The 21,634-nt window shown below is 32.7% G+C and overlaps 1 protein-coding gene across 10 annotated transcripts in view; it reads right to left on the bottom strand.

Annotated features, from left to right (window-relative positions):
• Window positions 1–2,568: 2,568 nt before the first annotated feature.
• Window positions 2,569–21,634, bottom strand: part of LOC114875658 (rap1 GTPase-activating protein 1-like) — a 143,018-nt gene continuing 123,952 nt past the window's right edge. For all 10 annotated transcript variants that reach the window (XM_029186189.2, XM_046290167.1, XM_029186197.2 and 7 more), the window contains 7 exons: window positions 18,701–19,009; window positions 10,567–10,749; window positions 8,706–8,944; window positions 7,638–7,916; window positions 6,900–7,065; window positions 5,748–6,602; window positions 2,569–5,453 (listed from right to left, as the gene is read on the bottom strand). In XM_029186189.2, coding sequence (XP_029042022.1) covers window positions 5,292–5,453; window positions 5,748–6,602; window positions 6,900–7,065; window positions 7,638–7,916; window positions 8,706–8,944; window positions 10,567–10,749; window positions 18,701–19,009 — 2,193 coding nt within the window. In that variant the 3' untranslated portion in view covers window positions 2,569–5,291. The remainder of the gene's footprint in view (window positions 5,454–5,747; window positions 6,603–6,899; window positions 7,066–7,637; window positions 7,917–8,705; window positions 8,945–10,566; window positions 10,750–18,700; window positions 19,010–21,634) is intronic.

Here is a 21,634-nt window from a genome sequence, read left to right on the forward strand (position 1 = left end):
TGTGAAATCGGAGGGTCATCCGACTTCTCTACATTTTTAAACTCGAAATCTATATGTATATGTAAATATGTACAAGAAAACCCTATCCTGAGCTAAGGCATAAAATACACAAAAAAACAATTTGCACGATTATCATTGTATAAAATGATACAGTGATATTCGTGGGTCACTATGCTCGCTCAAAAAATAAAAATTACAACCAATTCCCGTGTCGCTACGGACCATTCGTCCTACGACATGATGGGAACCGGAGGAACTTTAAAGCATGCGACTCACCGATCGTTGACTTGCACCACTGCACTCGCCACGCATCTTAAATTGATCCATGATTGATCCATAGCTCGTCTGTTGGCTCGTCAAAGAAACGGTACCCCCACTGGCAAAGCACTCATCTAAAAGCATAAAGATCACGATTCTTGAACGATATATGTTTTCTTTCAATTTGTTGTAGTTAATATGCTAAAACATAGGATAATTCAAAAATATGCATGCAAAACTATATGGGAATAACTACACCATAAAACATGGTAAAACACATGCAAATACATCCCAAAACACATGAAGATCAAAACCATATAACACCATAAAATAGTTGCAAAATTATAGTAAAACAGATAGGGTACCACTCCATAAAACCTACTAATAAATCCGTATAAATATGCCAAAACATATAGGGTACTACTCCATAAAACCCACTAATAAATCCGTATAAATATGCCAAAACACATAGGGTACCACTCCATAGGACTCCAAAGCACATAGGAAACCACACCATAAAACACAATAAAGCACATGCAGGTACATGGGGTACCACACCACACAGCGCACTAATGCACTTGTATAAAAATGTCAAAACACATGGGTGACCACACCATAAGACGCACTAATATATCCATATAAATATTTCAAAACATGGGAAACACTATAGGAAACACCATAGGCACACACAGTAACACTTATGGTAACACACTAATAAATCCATGCACGAATATCCGTAGTATCAACCCGTACCGATATATGTTTGACAGCTCGATCCGTATCCTTTGGCGGTCGCGATAAGACTGATTAGATTTGACCCCTCTCCAGGTCACGCTTGTACCGGCGCGCGGCGCGCGCAATCAAGCATGACGTTCCGCTTCGCCGGTTCCGCGGCTGGCTACATTTAACTATTTCTATCTGATATTTGTTAATATTTATTTAATTATTATTTTATACATACAATTGTTTATTAATCAAATTATTGTTAAATCTATTTAAATTGTTTATTTCTTTACATTTCCGCGTGGGTATATTGCAAAATTTTGTGTAATTATTTTATTAAAAATTATTTAATTATTATTTTTAATATTACAATCGTTTATTAGTCAAATTATTGTTATATCTATTTAAATTGTTTATTTCTTTAATTTTCGCGTGGGTATATTGCGAAATTTTGTTTGATTATTCTATTCAAATTTACTTAATTATTATTTCTAATTTTACAATTGTTTGTTAATTAAATTATTGTTATATCTATTGAAATTTATTATTTTTATAACTTGAATACCCGGATATCCAGTAAATTTGTTTGAATTATTTAATTTTTATACAATATTAAGAAGTGATTATTGTGTTTTAATATAAATTTGATTTTTATCAAATATTTATTGAACGTTATACAATAATAACAGTTACAAATACTCTTCGATTCTTTAATTAATTTATTGCTTTTCTAAAATGATTTATTTTCCAAAGGAATTGAAGTTAAATTTGTTAAACAATTATTTTAATGATTTTTTGGGCTTGTGTTAGAATTCAATGCATCTGTATCGGCAGCTTTTTGCAAATATCTCTGGAACTAAACGAGAACGCCCTACAGAAAAAACGAGGAACTAAATTTGTAGTCTGTTTTACCTTTTTGACGTCTTTCACAAGTGAAAATCGTAGAACACAAATTTCGTCTACCTGGAGGCTTGTACATGATCCTTTGGGTGCTCGTTTTGTTCTATCCACCCCAAAGAATGGCGCTCTGATCTCTATTTGGACATACGATTCGCAAAAATGTTTATATTACGAATAAATTGATGCAGGTGAGTCCGACCCGCCATTTTCTTCACCGTTGACAGATATAAATTTCAATATTTTATAACTTTTTGACAATTTGGATAATATAAGGACCAGCGCGCCATTCTTTAGGGCCTCCTGAACACGTCCATCAAATTTTGTTGCATTCTGTTCAGTAATGACGACGTCATTTGTGTTCATGTCACATCCTACTATACCAACTATACAATTGGTATTCTACCACAGCGCTTTTAGGGGTGCGAATTAAAATTAGAAATTGATTCATTACACATTGCAAAAGACAAAATTTCGACTCCTACACAATGTATTGAAGACAATAACTTTTTATTTTAAGATTTTGGGGTGAATAGGTTGATTCCAAATCAGAGGCTGTCCTATTTTGGAAAAACCAGAGAAGCTCAGAATTGAAGGACCGTTAGGAGGACCGAAGCGTTAAGAAGAAATTCATATGATCAATGTTTTGAGAATGATAACTTATAACAATCTAATAATAACAATATATGGTTGGTTTAAATCGTTTTATTTATTGGCGAACATCATTACCACTGATTTTCAAGTTGACAGTCGTGCATAGAAAAGAAAAAATAGAATGCGAATACGTACACCAGTCATAAGAAATATATACTTTCGTGTCATAGTATCAGAGAATAATAATAGTATTCGCAGTTCTGTTAAATTTGGGCGATTAATATTAAATACAAAATATATATATATGTGTGTATATATATATATTTATAGCATTAATATTTTTTCTCTCTCACACTCACTCACTCACTCTCCCTCTCATAATATAATAACACATATTTCTTTGTAATATAGATAATCTTTCTTTGATTTTGCAAGGCCAGCATAGAAATCACACTAGAGAATGGTAAACTTAGTCTTTTATTTTTTTTCTAAATTTTTAGACAAAGAGACGCTCTTTTTTTAAATCGATTTTACGTTATATACATGAAGTTTAATTAGCAGTAGTAGAGAGATGTTTAAGATACTAATGATAATGTAACACATTTTCTAAAAATATTCAAACTTTCTTACATTTTATGTATTCTGCATCGTCAGTTTTATTATTTCGTGTGCGTGTGTATACTCGTTTAAAAGTGACTGTATTATAACGTTCAGCAAGATGTTAAACATTTCAACATTTTTTACAATTGAAATGGCTGCTGTACATACAACATATCTTGTTTTATAAATTCCAAGAAATTAAGCGTTCGAGTGAGCTATCTTTTACACCCAGTCTGAAACAGTTTGTAAAAATACATTGATCGTAAAACGTATAAAATATATATATATCGCATGCTTGCTTTTTTTATGACTGTTAAAAATAGTATTACTGGAGAGTGTTCATAATAATTAATGATTCTTGTGTGTACTTTTTAGAAGCATTTACAAACGTTATTGTTTGAAACAACTCGAAGGGTAAATCGTCGAAAAAGAGTAATTTTGAATTATCTTTTACTTGCAGTTGAAAATTCATAAATAATGAGTCATTCGACATTAATTAAATAGAATTAATGCAAAATATTACGTCGTATCTTATGAACAACACATCAGAAGTATCATGTAAACGTGGTACACTCCAAAACGACACAGTATAGGCAGTGATAATCGTAATGTATCTGCAAAGTAGCTGTAAAGGCATACAAAGATTTTCTCGAAATTCAATGGTAGAAGAAAAAGTATTGTACTTGTAGAAAAAATGTTCGTTCGAGAAAGAAGTATATATACGCAGATTACAGAGGCAAATATTGTACGAAAAGGAATGTAGAAAACTAAGAGAAGAGATTTAACTACGATAAACTTTGGTATTACATATGAGTGAACTTTTCATGTCCCTCTGTCCTTTCTTTCCCTTACATTTTCAATCTTTCTTCGCAGAAAGATAGCCGATTATTTACAACAAAAAAAAAAAGAAAAACGAAACTGTATAAAGTACAACGGTGATTAATATAATAATGATAATAATAGTAGCAATTAGCAATAGTAATAATGATGATCATAAATCATACTAATACCATCGGTGAAAAATAATGAAAATAAAGTGCGTTAACCGAAGCAAATAATAAAGTACACTTAGTCTATTTTGCATATTGGTGAACAATCAACGATAATACGTGTTCTATTCGTATGTTACTGACACATGGATACGTAACGTGCCGTTAAACAATTTGGTGCAGCTAAATCATTACAACCGTGTGAACGGCTAGAAAGAAAAATGTCTACTCTTATTCTAAATTGGCTAACACGATATAACCGGAAGAGATTAACTAACGAGGTTTTTCTCATATCTCCTACAATTCTTTCGGACTAATACTAAAAAACTAGTAATGGTTTTTTTTCGGTAATTAATTACCGTGACAAATACTGTAACTAACGATACATATCCTTGTTTCAATGTGAGACGTCAGAGATATATCGGTAAAACACATATTTCTAAAGCCCATAAGCGTGTCAACATTTATACCAATCGCTTTATACTGTTTTATGGGACAATTTACAGTTACCTCGTTCTAAAACAATACGAGCACCGTAACTGTGTTATATATATACGTATATATTTATATACGATCTCAATTTTTTAAACATTTATTACAGATAAAATATGTTATATTAATTTCTGTTTATTTACTCTCAAGTTCGGAAACTCTAAGTCTAAAGGCCATTTTACTTTGTAATTCTAAAGATATCTACCTACCATAATGACAAGATGCACCTACTTGTTTAAATGATTTTATCATTTCATATTTTCATCATGTATCTTCGTATCGTTTGTGTGTTTCTGAATCGTTTAATAATTATATTGACTATTAGAGATTAACTTACATCTATTAATAAATTAATAGATAAATAATAATGGTTAAAGGTGAAACAAATACTACTACAAAGTAACAATTAGCGTCTACGCTGTGAATATATTGAAAGACGCGTCGCTATTTATTATATCGCAGAATCATCTCTTCTTTTCTTTTCTTTTCTTTTTTTTTTTAAATATCCTTCACTGACCCTTTCTCTTATAATATACAGCATTTGTACCCAATATTTCTATCTAAAGAACTTCAATCGTACAGTTTAAAAACAAAACGTAAAGCATATTTCGATTGCGCGTTCAAACTCTTTGCAAGATACCTCTTCGGATAGTTTTCTTTGAAAGAAGCAACTCCGAATTAGTACGTTATACAGAGTGTTCAACTAATTATTACAATCTAATAATTGCATCGTTATCTTTATACGGTAGACGTTTGCTGATTATTATTATCCAATGGAATACTAGTCGAACATTCTTTCAACATAGCTCGCAATCGAAGAATCTCCTTGGAAGCGGCTGCTAAATCGGACTGCAATTGTAGCTCCTTTTCTCGTAGACGTTTTATATCGCGTTGGCAAGTCTGAAAAACAAAACTGTTTATTAAACAACTGCCTAAATCTATACTTTAATACCGAGACAAATGAACAACAAAGTTCTTAATGAAGTATTATGATGAGGACTAAAATGTCTAAGATATTTGGACATGTTATTTGGAACATATCCATTTGAATGAAGAAACTGTCTGAGTGTACATTATTAATAAGACCAAGTAACAATAAATTTCTTAACAAAAACAAGGCATGGATTAATGCTTAAGTAACTTGGAACGTCTCCATGTAGATCAAGAAACAGTCGTGTATTCTCCAACACTCACCACATTCTGCCTGAGCAGATCTAGTTTGTCGCATTTCAACCTGGTGACCTCCATCCTCAAGTTCTCGTTCTCTAACACCCCATCCTTGGTGGTACATCGTACAGTGTCATGGGTTTCCGCGGAACTCATCGATTCGAGTCCGGTATCACTGTCCGGATAGACAGCTTGGTCCAGTTCTAGCTCGCTGTTCAACGAGCTGTCGTCGCTTTCGGAAATGACACGCTGGGTCGTCTCTGTCTTCTCCGTCCTCTCCTGTTTCCGTAAGTTCTCATGAGTCAATCTCTGAACAGACGACACGGAAGTTTTGTTCTCTTGCGTCGTTTCACTGTTGGAGCAAACTGCTGTTGTTGTCGTTGTTGAGAATTCTCTACGATCAACCTCGTCTTGCTGCAAAGTGGCCAGACTACTATCTTGATTGTCGGTGTTGGATAAACTGCTGTCTTGGCTACCTAAGCTAGGACTTCCGCGTTCCGAATCCCTTCGAAGCGTTAAATCTGGAGAGCCTAAAGGACTCGATGGTTCCACTGATCGTTTGCTACTGATCTTTGTCGTTGATTGTCGATTACTCGGAGGACTTGGCTCCGACTGGCCTTTCTTCGATAACTGCTGGGGCACACTCTCGGTGGACGCATTTCGAACACGCGATATCAGCGCTTTTCGTACGGTATCGATAAATCTGGAGCCACTTCCGCCGCTGCCGGATCCTGAGGCGTCGCTCGCAGTCGGACTTACTGGACAGTTACCTCCAAATCCCAGGCCGCTACCTCCGAAACCAATCGCTCCACCAAGGAACTCGGCAGTCTTCCCTTGCAATTCTTCCGTCAATGACTCCAAGAGGGCTGACCTCGTTCTTAGCTGTTCGTTTCGAAATGAATTTATTAGAATTCAGTTTATTTGGTATTTGAAAAATTGTTTTAATATTAGCAGAATTACAAGCATTTTTTTGAGTATTTCAGGTCTAAAATATTCGAGGATATTAAAAAAAAATCAATTCATGTTAATAGTGGATGGTAACAAAATTAAAAATGTAATTTATCATAACTGTGATGTCATACATGTAAATTAGAAAATATAAACAGGATGAATTAAGTGAGCAGTGAGACTTCTTCCTGAACCAATAGAAATCTTTTTTATACATGAATTTACAATTACCTCAAGTTTTGAAAACTTCTCAGCTTTGTACGCAGCATTTTCAGCGTTCACCAATTTCGTCAAAAGGAATTCTTTGAATTCTACACCCCGGGAAAACACAGCTGGTGTTGGCAATGCTGGACCAAACCAGGGAACATCATTTCGTGCTGTGATACTGACTTTGTACCTGTATTTCAAAATTGAATATTCAAATATTTATTAATATCCACAATCTGATACATAGAAAATTTAATTTAATTATAGAGAAAGAACATTACATTCGATATTAGAAAATATTTAAGCAAACGTACCCACGACTTGCTTTCAGAAATAAGATAAATGATAGAATATTAAATCAAGCATACTTTTAATTAATAATCAGTCAAATCAGTACCAAATTAATTAATAAATCATAGATCAAAATCATAACGTCAGCTGATCCGTTCTATTTTGAAAAATAATACTTTTTCGAATTTCTTTTCAAGAGAAGGTGAATGTATAAATATTCTGAATTCTAGGTGATCGAGTTTGCCTAGTTACTGGTTCGCTATCCTGTGTGAATCGTAATTAAATGGAATCGAGCAATAAATTTAAAGCAAAGTTTATATTTCACGTCAGCCAAGTGGAAACGTTCCACGGACTATTTTAACCGGATGTTTTGCTTAAACTTCGAAATAGCGATTTCGTAACTAACGTATCCGAATTTTACGCGACCTTACTACACGGACACGGTGCGTATGTACGAATCTAAGAATATACCTGGTATAAGGAGTGCAGGGGTCGACGACTTGTACCACGATGAATGCATGCAAGAAGTGGCTGGCGATCATATCTGGACTGAAAGGAGTTGGCTCCTCTTGGAATATTATCGCGACGATGTCATTGCCGATGTGTCTTTTACGTTGTAATTGCTGCGAGTCCCCAGGACTGTATGGAAGAAGAGAGGCGACATGGAAGAGCACTTCTCGACCTCTAAATACCTCGTACACCGCAGAATCTCCTGTCTGTCCATGACGAGTATCTAAGCCTCCACGATAACTGTGAACAATCAATATTTAAATATAAATATATGATTAGATAGAAAACTAATCGTGTCATTAACCCTTGAACAATGGAGTCAAGTCTCATATCGTGTCGTGTATTGTTTAAACTTTGCTCAATTATAAAAGGCATCAAAAATAACAATTTGGAGCTTTTAATTAAATAATTGAAAAAAGAAATGTATAGAATAATGTGTTCCTTTTCTTCAATTTGTTACAATATAAAAATATATTATTTTTGTATTATTTTGTATTATAAATGTAACAGTAAAAAAGTAGCTGCTGACTTAGATAAATGGTTAGTTCCCAGAGATTACATCCTTATGCATAATGGAGCACTGTACCATAAGATCAAGGGTGTCATTAAGCTTTTAACCAATCAACATGCTTTACATGAAGTCCATTGAAAACTTGCGGGCTATAGTGAAGAAAAGGATCAAACAATGCTCCATAATTATGAAGCAGAGACTGGCAGAAAATCTTGTTGAAGATAGACTACTATAAGATTGATAGTGACAGAACTGAAAAATTTCAAATTTGCTTTTATAATATACAAGGTCTGCATTATATTTTTATGTTTATCATGTAAAATGGCATATTTATAATCTCATGAGTTCTTTTAATAATTAATAAGGCCTGTATTTAGTATTTTCAAAAATATAAATTTTAGAAAGGCTCATCTCTAAAGTTTACATTTCTTTTTAGTTATGCCATTATCATTTACAAGCAAAGAATTGTTTAATGTAATTTATTTTTGTACTAGAGTCTTGATAGATTTGTTACCAACCCTTTGTGATCCTTCAAATCGATTTTTTGACCCAGCAAATCGAGGAACTCCTGGAAGGCTGGTGTAATCTGTCGGTTCCCAAAAAGTTGCTCCTCGGTGACTTGGCCGGCACGTTGATGAAGAACACCAAATTTAAACCTCGACACCAAAGCATGCTCATCGTACCGTGCTATTAGCGTGCCAGCACCGGAACAGACAACAGGCATCAGGGTGCTCACGTTCAAGGATTCGTTAATCGCCTGTAAAAAGGGTTACGTTAAGCTGCGGCCAACATTAACTTCGTACATTATAGAACTTATTTTGAGTCTCAGAATATTGCAAACGGATGCATCTGTCGGATATAAGGCAAAATAATATAAGACATAATTTCAAAAAATAAAAATTTATGATAATGCTATACAATATTATAAATATTGTTTACATATGTTTCGAAATTATGTAATAATTAGAAAACAAACAATTGTCTAATTTATCCATCATAAAATAATATTTACAACCGGAACATCTCGTGAAAGTTTGTGAATCCTGTTTATTCAATGCCTACAAACATTTATGAAACATAATTATGGAAACAGTAGGAAGTTCTATACAACCTGTGTTAAATAAACTATCTCTTATTGTATAAAGTTCTCATGAATTATTTGTAAATCACCTGCCAATAGATGTATACTATCGTTCATCAAATTACTCATTTGGTTGTAAATAATAATAATGTAACAATTTTTTCTAATAGCTTTCCTTCATTTTTCAAAGCCATTTCACAAGATCAGATTAAGATTTCTGGGGCCCGGGGCTATAAATCCTTTGAAGGCCCCCTTGGTTGATAAACTTGGTTCAAAAATGAAAATTTATTCTAAGTAGAATTGAATAACATTTAATCGTAAAGAAAAAGAGGTTGTAGCCCCTCTTAGACCTCCCTTTGATTCGATGCTGATTCTACAGCTTTAGTCGTCGCTCATAAAAATCATTTTTAATTAAAATTAAAATTTTCATAAGTTTCAATTTTAGCTTCAGAAACTTTTGAAATTATCCACCAAAAATGATTTATAATTAACATTAAAACTTGTCAGTTTTATAATTTTCAATCTGAATTTCAGAAACTTCCGAAATATAAAAAAGAAACTTTGAATTTTACATGGGACAAAAACATACAGCAGAAATTTCCTACGATCCATTAACCATCTAACTTTAAAGTATTCTTAAAATCCAACGTCAATCTTATTTTCCTCGGAGCTGTTGGCACAAATCCAACCGAATGTTCACCATGACAAAGGAAAAGGTATTCATTTTATAAATTGATGTCTGGTCGTTGTAACAAAAGCAACATTTTTCTTTACTGCTATCTTTAAAATACAATGCTTCAAGATGAAAGGACCATCAAAAACTACCTCTTAATCCATTTATTTCAAATTTCTGTCGCATAAAAACAAAATTTAAGTTATAGATGCTCACAGTTTGATTTAAAAAAAAATTTTTTATTGTATTTCACTGGAAATAATAACAACGATTGGCACTTTGCCCCGTTGTTTTTTCTATAAATAACAGCGAAGTATAATTACCATTTTGTTATGTCATCTACGTTATTAACAAAGATAGATATGCATAAATATTCATATTTTTTATCTACAACGTTAACTTCATTTCCATGTAAAAAGTCCTTACTTGTAAAATTATCCTTACTTAAAAATTATAAAGCTATAGTAGATATTTTAGAAAAAAAATATTTGAATAGTAGATAAGTGGATTATGCCAAGATCGGTGGTGCCTCGTTCGTAAAGGGTTAAACGTTACAAAAAAGAGTTAAGGTCGTATAACTTTTGAATGGCACTGTATATTTTCATCAAAGAAAGAGATACTTCACCTTGACCATTTTCGCGGGTGATGGATTCGGGCCGAGGTTCGCGGCTGGTACCAATTCGTGGGTCGAGCCAGCTCGCAATCGCAATAAGACCCTCCAGTGCTCCTGTCCACCAACCGTCTCGGCCTTCACCGAGACCAGGACCGGCCCGTTCTCTCCGTCCCTACCCACCAGGTTCACGTGTTCCTGCAAAAGAAAAAGTTCGCGCAAGATGAAACGGAGCCGACTTTTTTTACGATCAGCAGCGACCAACGGAGTCGTGAAATGCACTGGCTGTCGGCTAACTTTGATGCTTCGGATACAGCAAAATGGTGCAATATTTTTCTTTTAATGTTATTTATAATTTGTACAGTTTGCTAACAATAGGGCATTTGATATGTAACGTGAAGTCATTGTTGACAATGGATTAGTACAGGTGTTAAAAAAAAAAAGAACAATATCTCTTTTTCCTTTCTTTTTTACATTAACTTTTATCGCAGGTGTATAATTTGCCAACACAAAAGCATTTTATACCATACAGGGTATGTTTGAATACTACGATATTTCACCCTTGGATGGCGGACCATGAAGAGAGACCTTTAAAAATTATTCTTCCAATGTATGAAACTCTTTCGTTAAAAAATTATACAAAATTAGCACCTTTGACCTGCAGTTGTCTTTGGAGCAGAGAAAAGGACACAAGAAAGAAAGCAGAAGGAACAAAAAGTTAATCTGAATGAAACTCTTGAAGCGCAAAATCATAATTACGAGATACGCAATTTTATTTCGTATTTGTATTTACACAGTGCTGTTAAAGAGAAAATTACTTATTTCATTTTATAATTGGAGGGCAATTTATGAATTTTTATAAAGTTAAAATTTGTTAGTTAGAGTTGAAACACTATCACCCCTATGATAGTGTATATGGCAATAATGAATAATGACATTAAAAATAATCATCTAGACTAGAATATATCTTTAACATAAATAATCAACGTTATCAATTTAATTTAAAATTAATTATTAATTCTGAATTCTGTCGAGATCACAATAATTTAAAATAGTAATAGAAAATAGAGACCACCATCTATTGCAACGCTTAACGGGTTAAAATGACGACTGTCCTAAACATGTACGTCTGTTTAAATTGGCTATTCACTGAACATCATTATGTTCAGTATTATTAATGTCACTTTGTTACGATTCCAATTGATACAGAAATATAAGCCTGAATTAAATCTACGATCGACAATACGTATACGTGTCACGTTAAACGTGACCCATGAAAATAGAATCGTTTGGACAAATAATTGTTTTCTTTGCAGGAAATTTGAAAACACGTGAAAATGGATACAAAGCTGGTCCAATTCATTCTAAAAATTTATAGTTCACCTGCCTCTACCTTTCTTCTAATAATTAAGATTATAACGTGTACCTCACACGTCGAATTAACTTTGTACAAGAATTTATAACGGGGCTTGATGAGAACTTTAATGAACGATATTTAGTAGCAAATTGAATTCTGCATGGGACACCATTGGCCCACGGTGTTCAGTAAAGGAATATTTTTAAACTTTGATATCTGCTGTTACAATTGATGACATAAAAATACTATAAAATATCACTTACTTTACATCAATTTCAAACTATTTTATATTTTTTTAAACTACTTTACTATTTTTGTATTAGTTGTTTTATTTTTACATTTTGATTACTTTATTTAATTAAATTTCAAGCATTATTGTTCGTTACATTATTTTTCTTTTTTGTGTGTTCTAGACTACCCATTCGTGGCTTAGGAAAGCGTTGCACCTCAAACGCATTGTGTACCCTTGCAATGAGAACAGGATGCATGCACGCATGCACGCACAATGAGCCCACAAATCTACGCAGTGACGTAACCATCAGAGAACTCCCATTACAATGCAGAAAAGCAGAAAAAATAGTTGCAAGTCATGAGATTCTCGTATAAATCGTTCAATCGATTCAAGATTCCTATTCGTTTTAGTTAACGAGGAATGTCGTGATTAACCGGTGAGATAAACCGGTATTTTGTAACAATAGCACTCAATAAAATTACAGATTTATAGTCTAGATAACTGGCATCAGTATCGTATCATCTTTCTAAATTATGTAAATTGTAATTAAATCCTAACTTGCAAAATTAATATAATATTAATACGTTATACTTAATTCTTAATTCAGAAATTTTTTCTTAATTATTGAGCTATATTAAATTTGTGATGTCTTAAAATGGATATACTTTTCATATATAAAAAGAAAAAGATAAATTTCATTTGCATACATTAAAAGAAACACATCAAACATATATTTAACCCAGAAGCATTGAATCGTTGATAACGTTATTTTTAACCGTGATAATATCGTCATAATACTGTATTTCCTTATTCTGATAATTAGCTCTATTTCATCAAATACTGTTTACATCAGACCATACGTAAGTACTCGTGCATGTTATTTTTAGAAAGAATATTGCGCAGGTCGTGCATGAATTCAATATCAGACTGCAAAATAAATGAGCGTATTAATGACTTTCTGGCAAAAACATTTTTACCAAACATTGACAAAAATAAGATTGTGAGAATTTCTGCTTATGCTGTAACGTCATTTTCCCTAGAGAAGCTTACTATGCTCAATACTATACGAAGATTTTCATGACTGTCTTTATTTATAAAATAATACCATGATAAACATAAATACTGAACAATATTAACTTTTAGAATGACTCAATACTTTGAAAAATTATTTATTATTTTATCTATGAAGACACAATATGTATTCCATTCGAGCATTTTTATATATGCATATGAGTTTACAAAATTAGATTTACAACCTCGAAAGCTTAATTAGAAGTTGTTAATCAACGTACAGACGAAGGACACTCTCGTACGATCATCAAAGTTATCTTTTCATTGTTTCACTGGTGGCCGATAGATATGCGTCACTCATTACTGATAAAAGGTTTTTTGTCAAGAGACATAAAAAAGGAGCTTCTTCTTTTCCATGCTTTCTCTCTTATATGCTGCTCTTTGATTTGGTTAATAGTAGTCCAAGCTTTTGTTTATCCACCATTGACATATTTATGAGGGTTCCTCCGTGTTTCACTAACTAAGATGGATAAAGAAGGATAAGTAATTGGAGAAAGCCTTAATAACAGCTTGCATACAAGGGATGTAACATTCTTTGATATTACTGTATTTTATCGAACCTTTACTTCTTTTCTCATTATCCAGTATTCAATTTGTTTCACTTACACCACTTTTGCATTAAACGTCTCAATTGCACTTAAAGAAAAGAAAGAAAGGATAGGAAATAGATGATTGGATAAAACGGAACGGCAAGAAAGGGATGATTATTTTCTAGAAAAGCTCGGTAAAACCGGAAGAGAAACAAACACGGAATACTAGTTGCCACGATGCACCGTTTCGTATGCTAATTACAAAAGAAGATTGATTTAACCATTCCCGTAACAATGTTTTATCCATCACAATTCCGTTGCAATTTCCGTGTTGTTTTCAGCGAGCTAAGAATAGACGAGTAATTTTAACGGAAAAGATATTTATATCCATAGTATATTATTATAGGCCCCCACGAAATGTAAAAAAATTGTATGGTATATGTATACAAGAATAAAATATGATTAACAAATTTTGTGAACTGAAATGAGGCTCTAATTAATTAAACATACGTTAAATTAATACACTGGTTATTCCATTAAAAATGGAATAAGATCGAATAAGTAGCTTAATAGCACTGCCTAAAAGCACGAAGTTGTTTGTAGATTAATTGCCGTTTCGCAACTTTATGAAATTTTTAATAGCAAGAAATTTCTTCATCTTCTTCTTCGTTAAATTTACGCGAACTCTGTCAAACTTATTTTTAAAGAACGAGCAAGCCAGGGAATATGGTATCACGTTGAAGTTTGATATTAATTGAATTTGAAATTAAACCTTCTGCTTTCAATCTGTTATGTATTATTTTCAAATGCAGTTTGTAATTACTTAAATTTTCTTTCTTATTATTATTTGAATTTGAACGAAATTTACTTTCAGTAATTCGAATAAATTAAATAAAATAATAATATTTTTTAAATAGTAACTCCGGCAATTTTTGGAAGATTTCAAAAGCCTGATAACTGCAATACAAATGCTGATTTCTTTGAACCTTCTAGACTAAAATATTTTCTTAACCCTTTCACAATCAATTGATGTTTCCGGCACGTCACGCGTTTATCATACCGAGGTATACAATGACATACCACAGACGTCATGCGATTCAAACAGCCGTCTGTCAAGTTTTAGTTTGCACAAATTTGCTCTCTTTATAGCGATAAGAAACGGTGTTAGTGGCAAGAGAAACACGCAAGTAGTTGCAGTATTTCGATTTTCTACTTGAATACACTCTGATCCTTTATATATAAATAAAACTGATGACGTAGAAAATATGCACTTCGCAAAACGTGAGAAAGTAACATAAAGTGAACAAAACTGAACTTCGAAGTCATAAAGTGGTGATAATTATTAAAAACCACCCATGGTATTAGGTGTCGTAAAAATTTATCACCTGCAATTAAAAGGAAGCTATGCATTTTTATAATAGACCCTGCAGTTTTATTAAAACCTCGAAAAACGAATATTTTGGGTTATGGTCATTTTGACTCTTAATTAAGACATCATTGCATCTTCGTCTGAAGATGGAATTACGTGGAAAATTTGAAAAATATTTTCACACGAGAATATTATATTTTTACCATAAGCTAAGAAATAAGATTTGCATATTTCGTGTATTTCATTTTTTTACTTGGGTAGAAATGACCCTATAATTGTCGTGCAATTAACTGGGTCCAAACGTTTGATCGATACTGTAATTGCATCTATTGATCACAAATGAACGTTCACCGCAATTCATAAGCAAAGTTCACGTTCATTCGCGATCGTCGGTGTTCTCACGTCGTGCAACCTGATCGTAACGCAAGAAAGTACAGTTGAAAGGGAGAGAAAGCGGTTATATTCTTGGTCGGTATAATTCACTGAAAACCACGCAAACCGAGGAAATAGAAACGAGAAAAATCCCGGAAGAAACGGGTAAACACGAGGCGATTGAAAGATTTAAAACAGGGACCTGACCATGGCGAGCAGAGAGTTACCGTCTATACAAATAATCCTGAAGAGGTGAGAGGATACGGGCTGATGAGGAAGAGGGGCAGGTGGAAGAAAAGCAGAGGAGGCTTCGTAAAAGCGGTTAAGGATGAAAATCAGGGATGTCGAAGAGGAGAGGAGAGTTTCTTCTTATATAGGCATTGCTTGTAGACTATGAGAACGTTCCCACTCCCACGCCCGAAGTGCTCTTTCCCTTTTCCTGCGTCTCTTTTTCCTTCTATCTCGTTTCGATTTCCTTTTCTAACCACCTTCGCCGTTTCTACCTGTGCACACTACCGTGCTTGCGAATTTATATACCAGGTGATCATGAAATAAGCAAATTGGATGGCGTACTGTGGAGAACTTGGGCTATTTTTGACTAAAATATTAGCAGAATTGGATAAAAATTAAAAAAAAAATTAATCTCAAATATTATTAATATTTCTGTGATTTTCTAAAACTATAAAATGAGATAAATGTACCCCATCAAGACCTACTTATTTGAGGTGTCGATCCTCCATTACCATTTTAGAATAGAAGCTTAAATACTAAATTAAATATTAAATATTAAATAGAAGATTAAATATTCTAGTAGACAATATTAAATTATAAATTGATTGCTTCGTTATTCGTTCCAACGAATAATCAGCTATCTCCATTTTATATTAACCGAGAGAGAGCTACAATTTTAATGTAATTTCGTATTTCATATTATTTTAATTTTCTAAATTTTACCGATAAATTATTTAAACAGTCCTCTTAATCAAACCTTAAGCTTAAGTGCTATTTATACCATCAAATTATATCACACATCTTATGTTTCAAAATTCACGTTTACGTAAATGGGGATAAAAATAGCGAACGTTCAATAGAAAGTATTATTTACACTGTTTAAGCCTTCCGGGTATATTATTAACGAACAAGGATGGATCTAAAGGTCAGAACTATTTAAAAAACTTTTACAGTGAAAAATCAAAGCCACGGTATGCTCGTAAAGGTCTCTCTCGTGAGTTCATTGTTACCATTAATCGGTGCTGAACAGGTCATTATAACCTTACTGCATCGTTTGCTCGTATAGAGATTATCAATGATTCGAAATGCGAATATAATGATGATATTTCAGATATCTATGAATCATACTATATTAATTAGCAGTTATCATTAAGTATCAAAATTAATTATTCTATACATATAGAATATTAATTATAAATATTAAATATTAATTATTCAAAATAATTAGGTGCTTTTAATATATGTATTACGTAATGTATTATATGTTTTGAAAGAGTTCTGATTACTTGAATCTTGTATTATATAAATCCATTTTCCAGCACCTAATACGACGACTTTTCTTATTTCTTCATCGTGATACTTTAAGGAGCTTTTCTATCGGTTCCTCCTTTATGGTCATAATGCATCGGCTTATCTTTTTCTTCGCTATAACCCATAAAGTTATCAATGGGCTTTATATCAGAGCTATTACCTGTCCAGGGCAAGGTTCATACATGCTGATCAGCAGAAACCTTGATTAGACTCTTGAGTTTATGGCATGGTGCTTCGTCATGCATAAAGATGCAATCTCTATCTAGGAATCATTTATCTGGAGCAATAGCAATATTTCAATACATTTAAATATTGCGATTACTTCATTGTTCCCCTTGCAATTTAATAATCTTTAAAATAAAGAAAGGTTCTTTTCTGCTTCTTGATCTAATAATTTAACAAATTAATTAGGAGCCTTAAACTCTACACCACTACTTATTTTTGAATTTTCACTAGTATTTAAAAATAATTAAACAATAATAAGTGTAAAAAATTAAACCATGAATAAGCAACATCGGCCATCAAAGTATTAAAGTGTAGTTCTCTATTTCTGGAGCACTCTATGTATTAACTTTTCCCATGTTTTTCATTAAACGATAATGATAGCGTATAATAAAGCAATTAAACAAGGGGATACAGAGAACGAAGTTGGCAAAGGTTCAACGATGTTTACGACTGCGTGTTGTTTCAAGGGTAAGCTGACTAATCTTGTAATTCCCTCCTAACTCTACTTAATTAATATGGATTTGTAGTTTTACTAGTGATCGAAAGCAATTTACCAGCGACGTGTTACTGGTAAACGGTATGCAATTGCAACACAATGGGTTTCTACTCGAATTTCGTGTTACGTATACCGGCCTCACTGTGAAATTGAGCGTTTATCGAATGACGAATAATACAGATTAATGAGAATTGTTTGATACAAGGCTTCCAAGTTGTGTAGTTCAGACTAAATAGAACTTACAGAAAATCAATGGCTTTCAGTGTATTCGTGTAGACTAGTTTCTAATCAATACTAATAGTAAACTCACGTTGGTACGGTGTTATTTATGGAAACTCCAAACATGTTGTTACAGGGTACTAATCCTGTACCACGTGAAATTGTACATGATTAATTTTCAACCCTTTCAAGGTTGCGATTGGGGTTGGTTATGGGGTGAATTGAATTTAGGCAAACATAACATAGAGATTAAGATGATGCTTAAGATTTACATTATTTTTATTTTTAATTACATGAAAAATAAATATGCTTCAAATAGAGCATTGAAATTAATTAATAATGACATTTATTTAAAACATTTCTCACAAAAAGTTTCATTCAATTCTGCATTTAAAATGAATAAAGAACATTAACCCTTGAACAACGGAGTCTGAGTTTATCGAAATTGGGGATCTCTCCATGGTCCGCCGCCTGAGGGTTAAAAAAAGGGAAGTGGATTCTCAGTACTTAAAAAAACACGTAATTGACTGCACATCCAATACACCTACAGTATGTTTCAGTAATGACGGTAGAACCGGATATCACCTTATTATGTTCATTAATTATCAAATTAATAAAGGAAAGAAAAAAAAAAGATGATTAAAATTCTGATTTTCTATATGAAAGGTAAAAGTGTCCCCTTTAAGCGAGGCTGTCGAGTATCAAATAAAAGCGTTAGAAATGATGATTTACATACCCTTCCGACAAAGAATCGCCTGTAGCATTTAGCCGTATCATCTTGATCTATCCTGGGTTGCCAGGCAGGCTGTGCCGGAAGTAACGCCCTGCCGACCGAGTCCAGGGCGTGTCGATGATCGGTACCGTCGACCCAGTATCCGGACGGTGTCACCACCAGAGGTGGCTGAGTTCCGGAAGTGGCTTGCTGAAGCGCAGCCTCCATAAGGGCTCTGCCAACGGGGGCATCTCCAACCGGTGACGGCGATGGTGTGGGTGTGTGATTATTCTGATTACCAGGACTTGACGCTGCCCTGTCCTCCCTTGGGGTCTATAATCACAACAGGTCACCTCGATATTAGCTTTTCCTTCTCTCTACATCATTTCGTATTTTAACGGCTTAGATAGTGATCACAGATAAAATAGATAAGAGTTTTTCGCCTTTTTTTTTGTTTTTTATTAGAATCTAAATACCTTAAATGATGTGAATCATTGAAAACCTAGATGAGATTTCTCTCTCAAAAAAAAAATTCATATTCAGTTAAATTTTAATAATGTATGTTTGTGACGCAAGCATTCGGAGTTTATCTCTGGTTGAAAATGGATAAGTAAGATCGCTTCACATAAAACGGGTAATAGATCTCCGTGGAAATTCATGATGAGATTCATGACCCAGATATGAGTGACACGGTAGTCTGAGTGTTAAAAGAGCTTTCCGGAATTTAAAATCGAACACCTTTCAAAGATATGGGAGTTTGCTCGAGTTTCTGGAGTGCCATCATAATTTTAACGTACCACTGTAGAGGACTGCGCTAAAAGCGAAGGTAAATGGAAAAGATGCTGAAAACTTTAATACGCTTTACAGGTAAAATCGTGCTTCGAAATAGTAGCTACCATATAAAATAGAAGGTATTTCAGTATCGAATGCTTATAATGTAAGAGTTTAATTAACCAAGTTTTTTATCTGCTCTTTTCATCGATTACGTTAAAAGGATGATGTAAAGATTAATTTTTGCATAAGTAACTATTTATAAAATTAGTTTGTTTCATATTCTTTTACTCGATCGAAGCAAATTAAGAGAATAACGGTGTCTTATGTATTTCATGAACTTAAAGCTACATACACCTCAATTTAAAATTGTAATGTTCATTTACGATAATTACAGATTTAAAATTAAGGTCAATATTAAATATAAATGTAATATTTTTGAATTATGTCTGTGAAATGAATTTATAATTTAATAAATAATAATAGAGCAATTATTTAGAGAGGAATAAATAGCAAGACAAACTCAAATAATCAGAAACAAGCTCTTATCTCTTCTCTTCCTAATGCAAAACTCAATTAATGAAAGTTATTAATCTTACGTATAATGTTCTCGTATTATTGCAAATATATACATATATATATTGCAAAATCCAACACGACTATATTCGTGATTTGCATCTGCAGCACTGCTAATACCAATTAATTTCCTTGCCAAGTAGAAACTATAACGCGAAGGAGAACGAGCATACATTTCTGCCGAGCAAATTAGAGCTTGACCATTTACGAAAATACCACTGAAGACATTTCCAACGGGTAATAGAACTTAACAGGTGCACTCTTTAAAAGGCTAGACCCATTCTACGATTCTTGGCTGACAATCACCTTATTGCTGGAATTTTCAAGTAGTGAAGGCTGATATAACTGTTTAATTCATGAAAATACTTCTTTTTTTGTTATATAAAATAATTACTTAGGTATTTCTAAAATATTGCTACATAAAGAACAGGATATCTGATCACTCAAATAATTAATATTATGATAGGGCTAATTAAGTAGAAAAAATGTATTTCATCTAAAAAATAAAATGTAACATTAGAAAATTGCAAAATACCTATAACACTTATATATTAAATATTTATTAGGAAAATTAATAATTTATCTCTCCAATATAAGATTATAACGATACTAGTGCTATAAAGATTCCATAATATTTTTATAAATATTATTTCACACTAAATTAAGTAAAGCAAAAACAATAATGACAATACAGAAAATGTCCAGAATAAGAAAACTGTTTGTAAAATGAATAAGATATTGAATTACATTATCACGCCTACGATACGATAAATCATACGATAAAAAAAATAAACAAAAATTTATCAAAAGTTAGGCAATACATCATTTACAGTTATGGATTGAAATATGCTGAGTACGTTACAGGTGATACACGATATCAGTGAATCATAATATTCTGGGCAGGTGCAAAGTGGGGCACAATAATAAAATACGAACCACTGTATCTTATTGTAATTGCTGATTCGACTGATTTAAATTTCAAAACAACTCTATTTTCTTCGTTCAATTTAAAAGCAGATCGATATCTATTCCAGGATATCGCAAGGTTTCATGCACGTAACATTTCCTTGAAAAATTTTCCAAATTCTAGTTCTGAAAGTAACGAACGATGAATAGATAAGTTTCGGAAATAGCTTGTTAACAAATGGGGTATTTGATAATAAATAATATTAAGAAATATTTCTATTTCGATGAAGCAATTTTTAAATGTTCGAAATCAAATTTCATAATTCTGATTTCCTGACATTTTGAATAATTAAATGTTGGGTTAATGATTATCAATTTCATGGTAAAATGAAAGCTAAAATTGCTTTCATTCCAGGAGGTGGAAATTTAAATAGCGCGTACTTGTTATTGGATAATTTAAACTTTGATTTAAAAAAAAATGTTCTGATGTATGCAGTTGAAAATAACAACATAGGAAAAATAATGATAAAAATAAAATACATGTTACAGATTTTGAAAAAATCATAAATATATGCACCATACCGAGCACAGTCGACTTCCCTGAGGAAAATGGCATTACAAAAGAAGCAAAAATCGTTAAAACCTTAATTTTGACAATATTAATAATTAAAAAGATTTAGAACAAAACATAATTTTTAATTACAA

Source organism: Osmia bicornis, chromosome 2 (genome assembly GCF_907164935.1).
Source record: "Osmia bicornis bicornis chromosome 2, iOsmBic2.1, whole genome shotgun sequence".
NCBI lineage: Eukaryota > Metazoa > Arthropoda > Insecta > Hymenoptera > Megachilidae > Osmia > Osmia bicornis.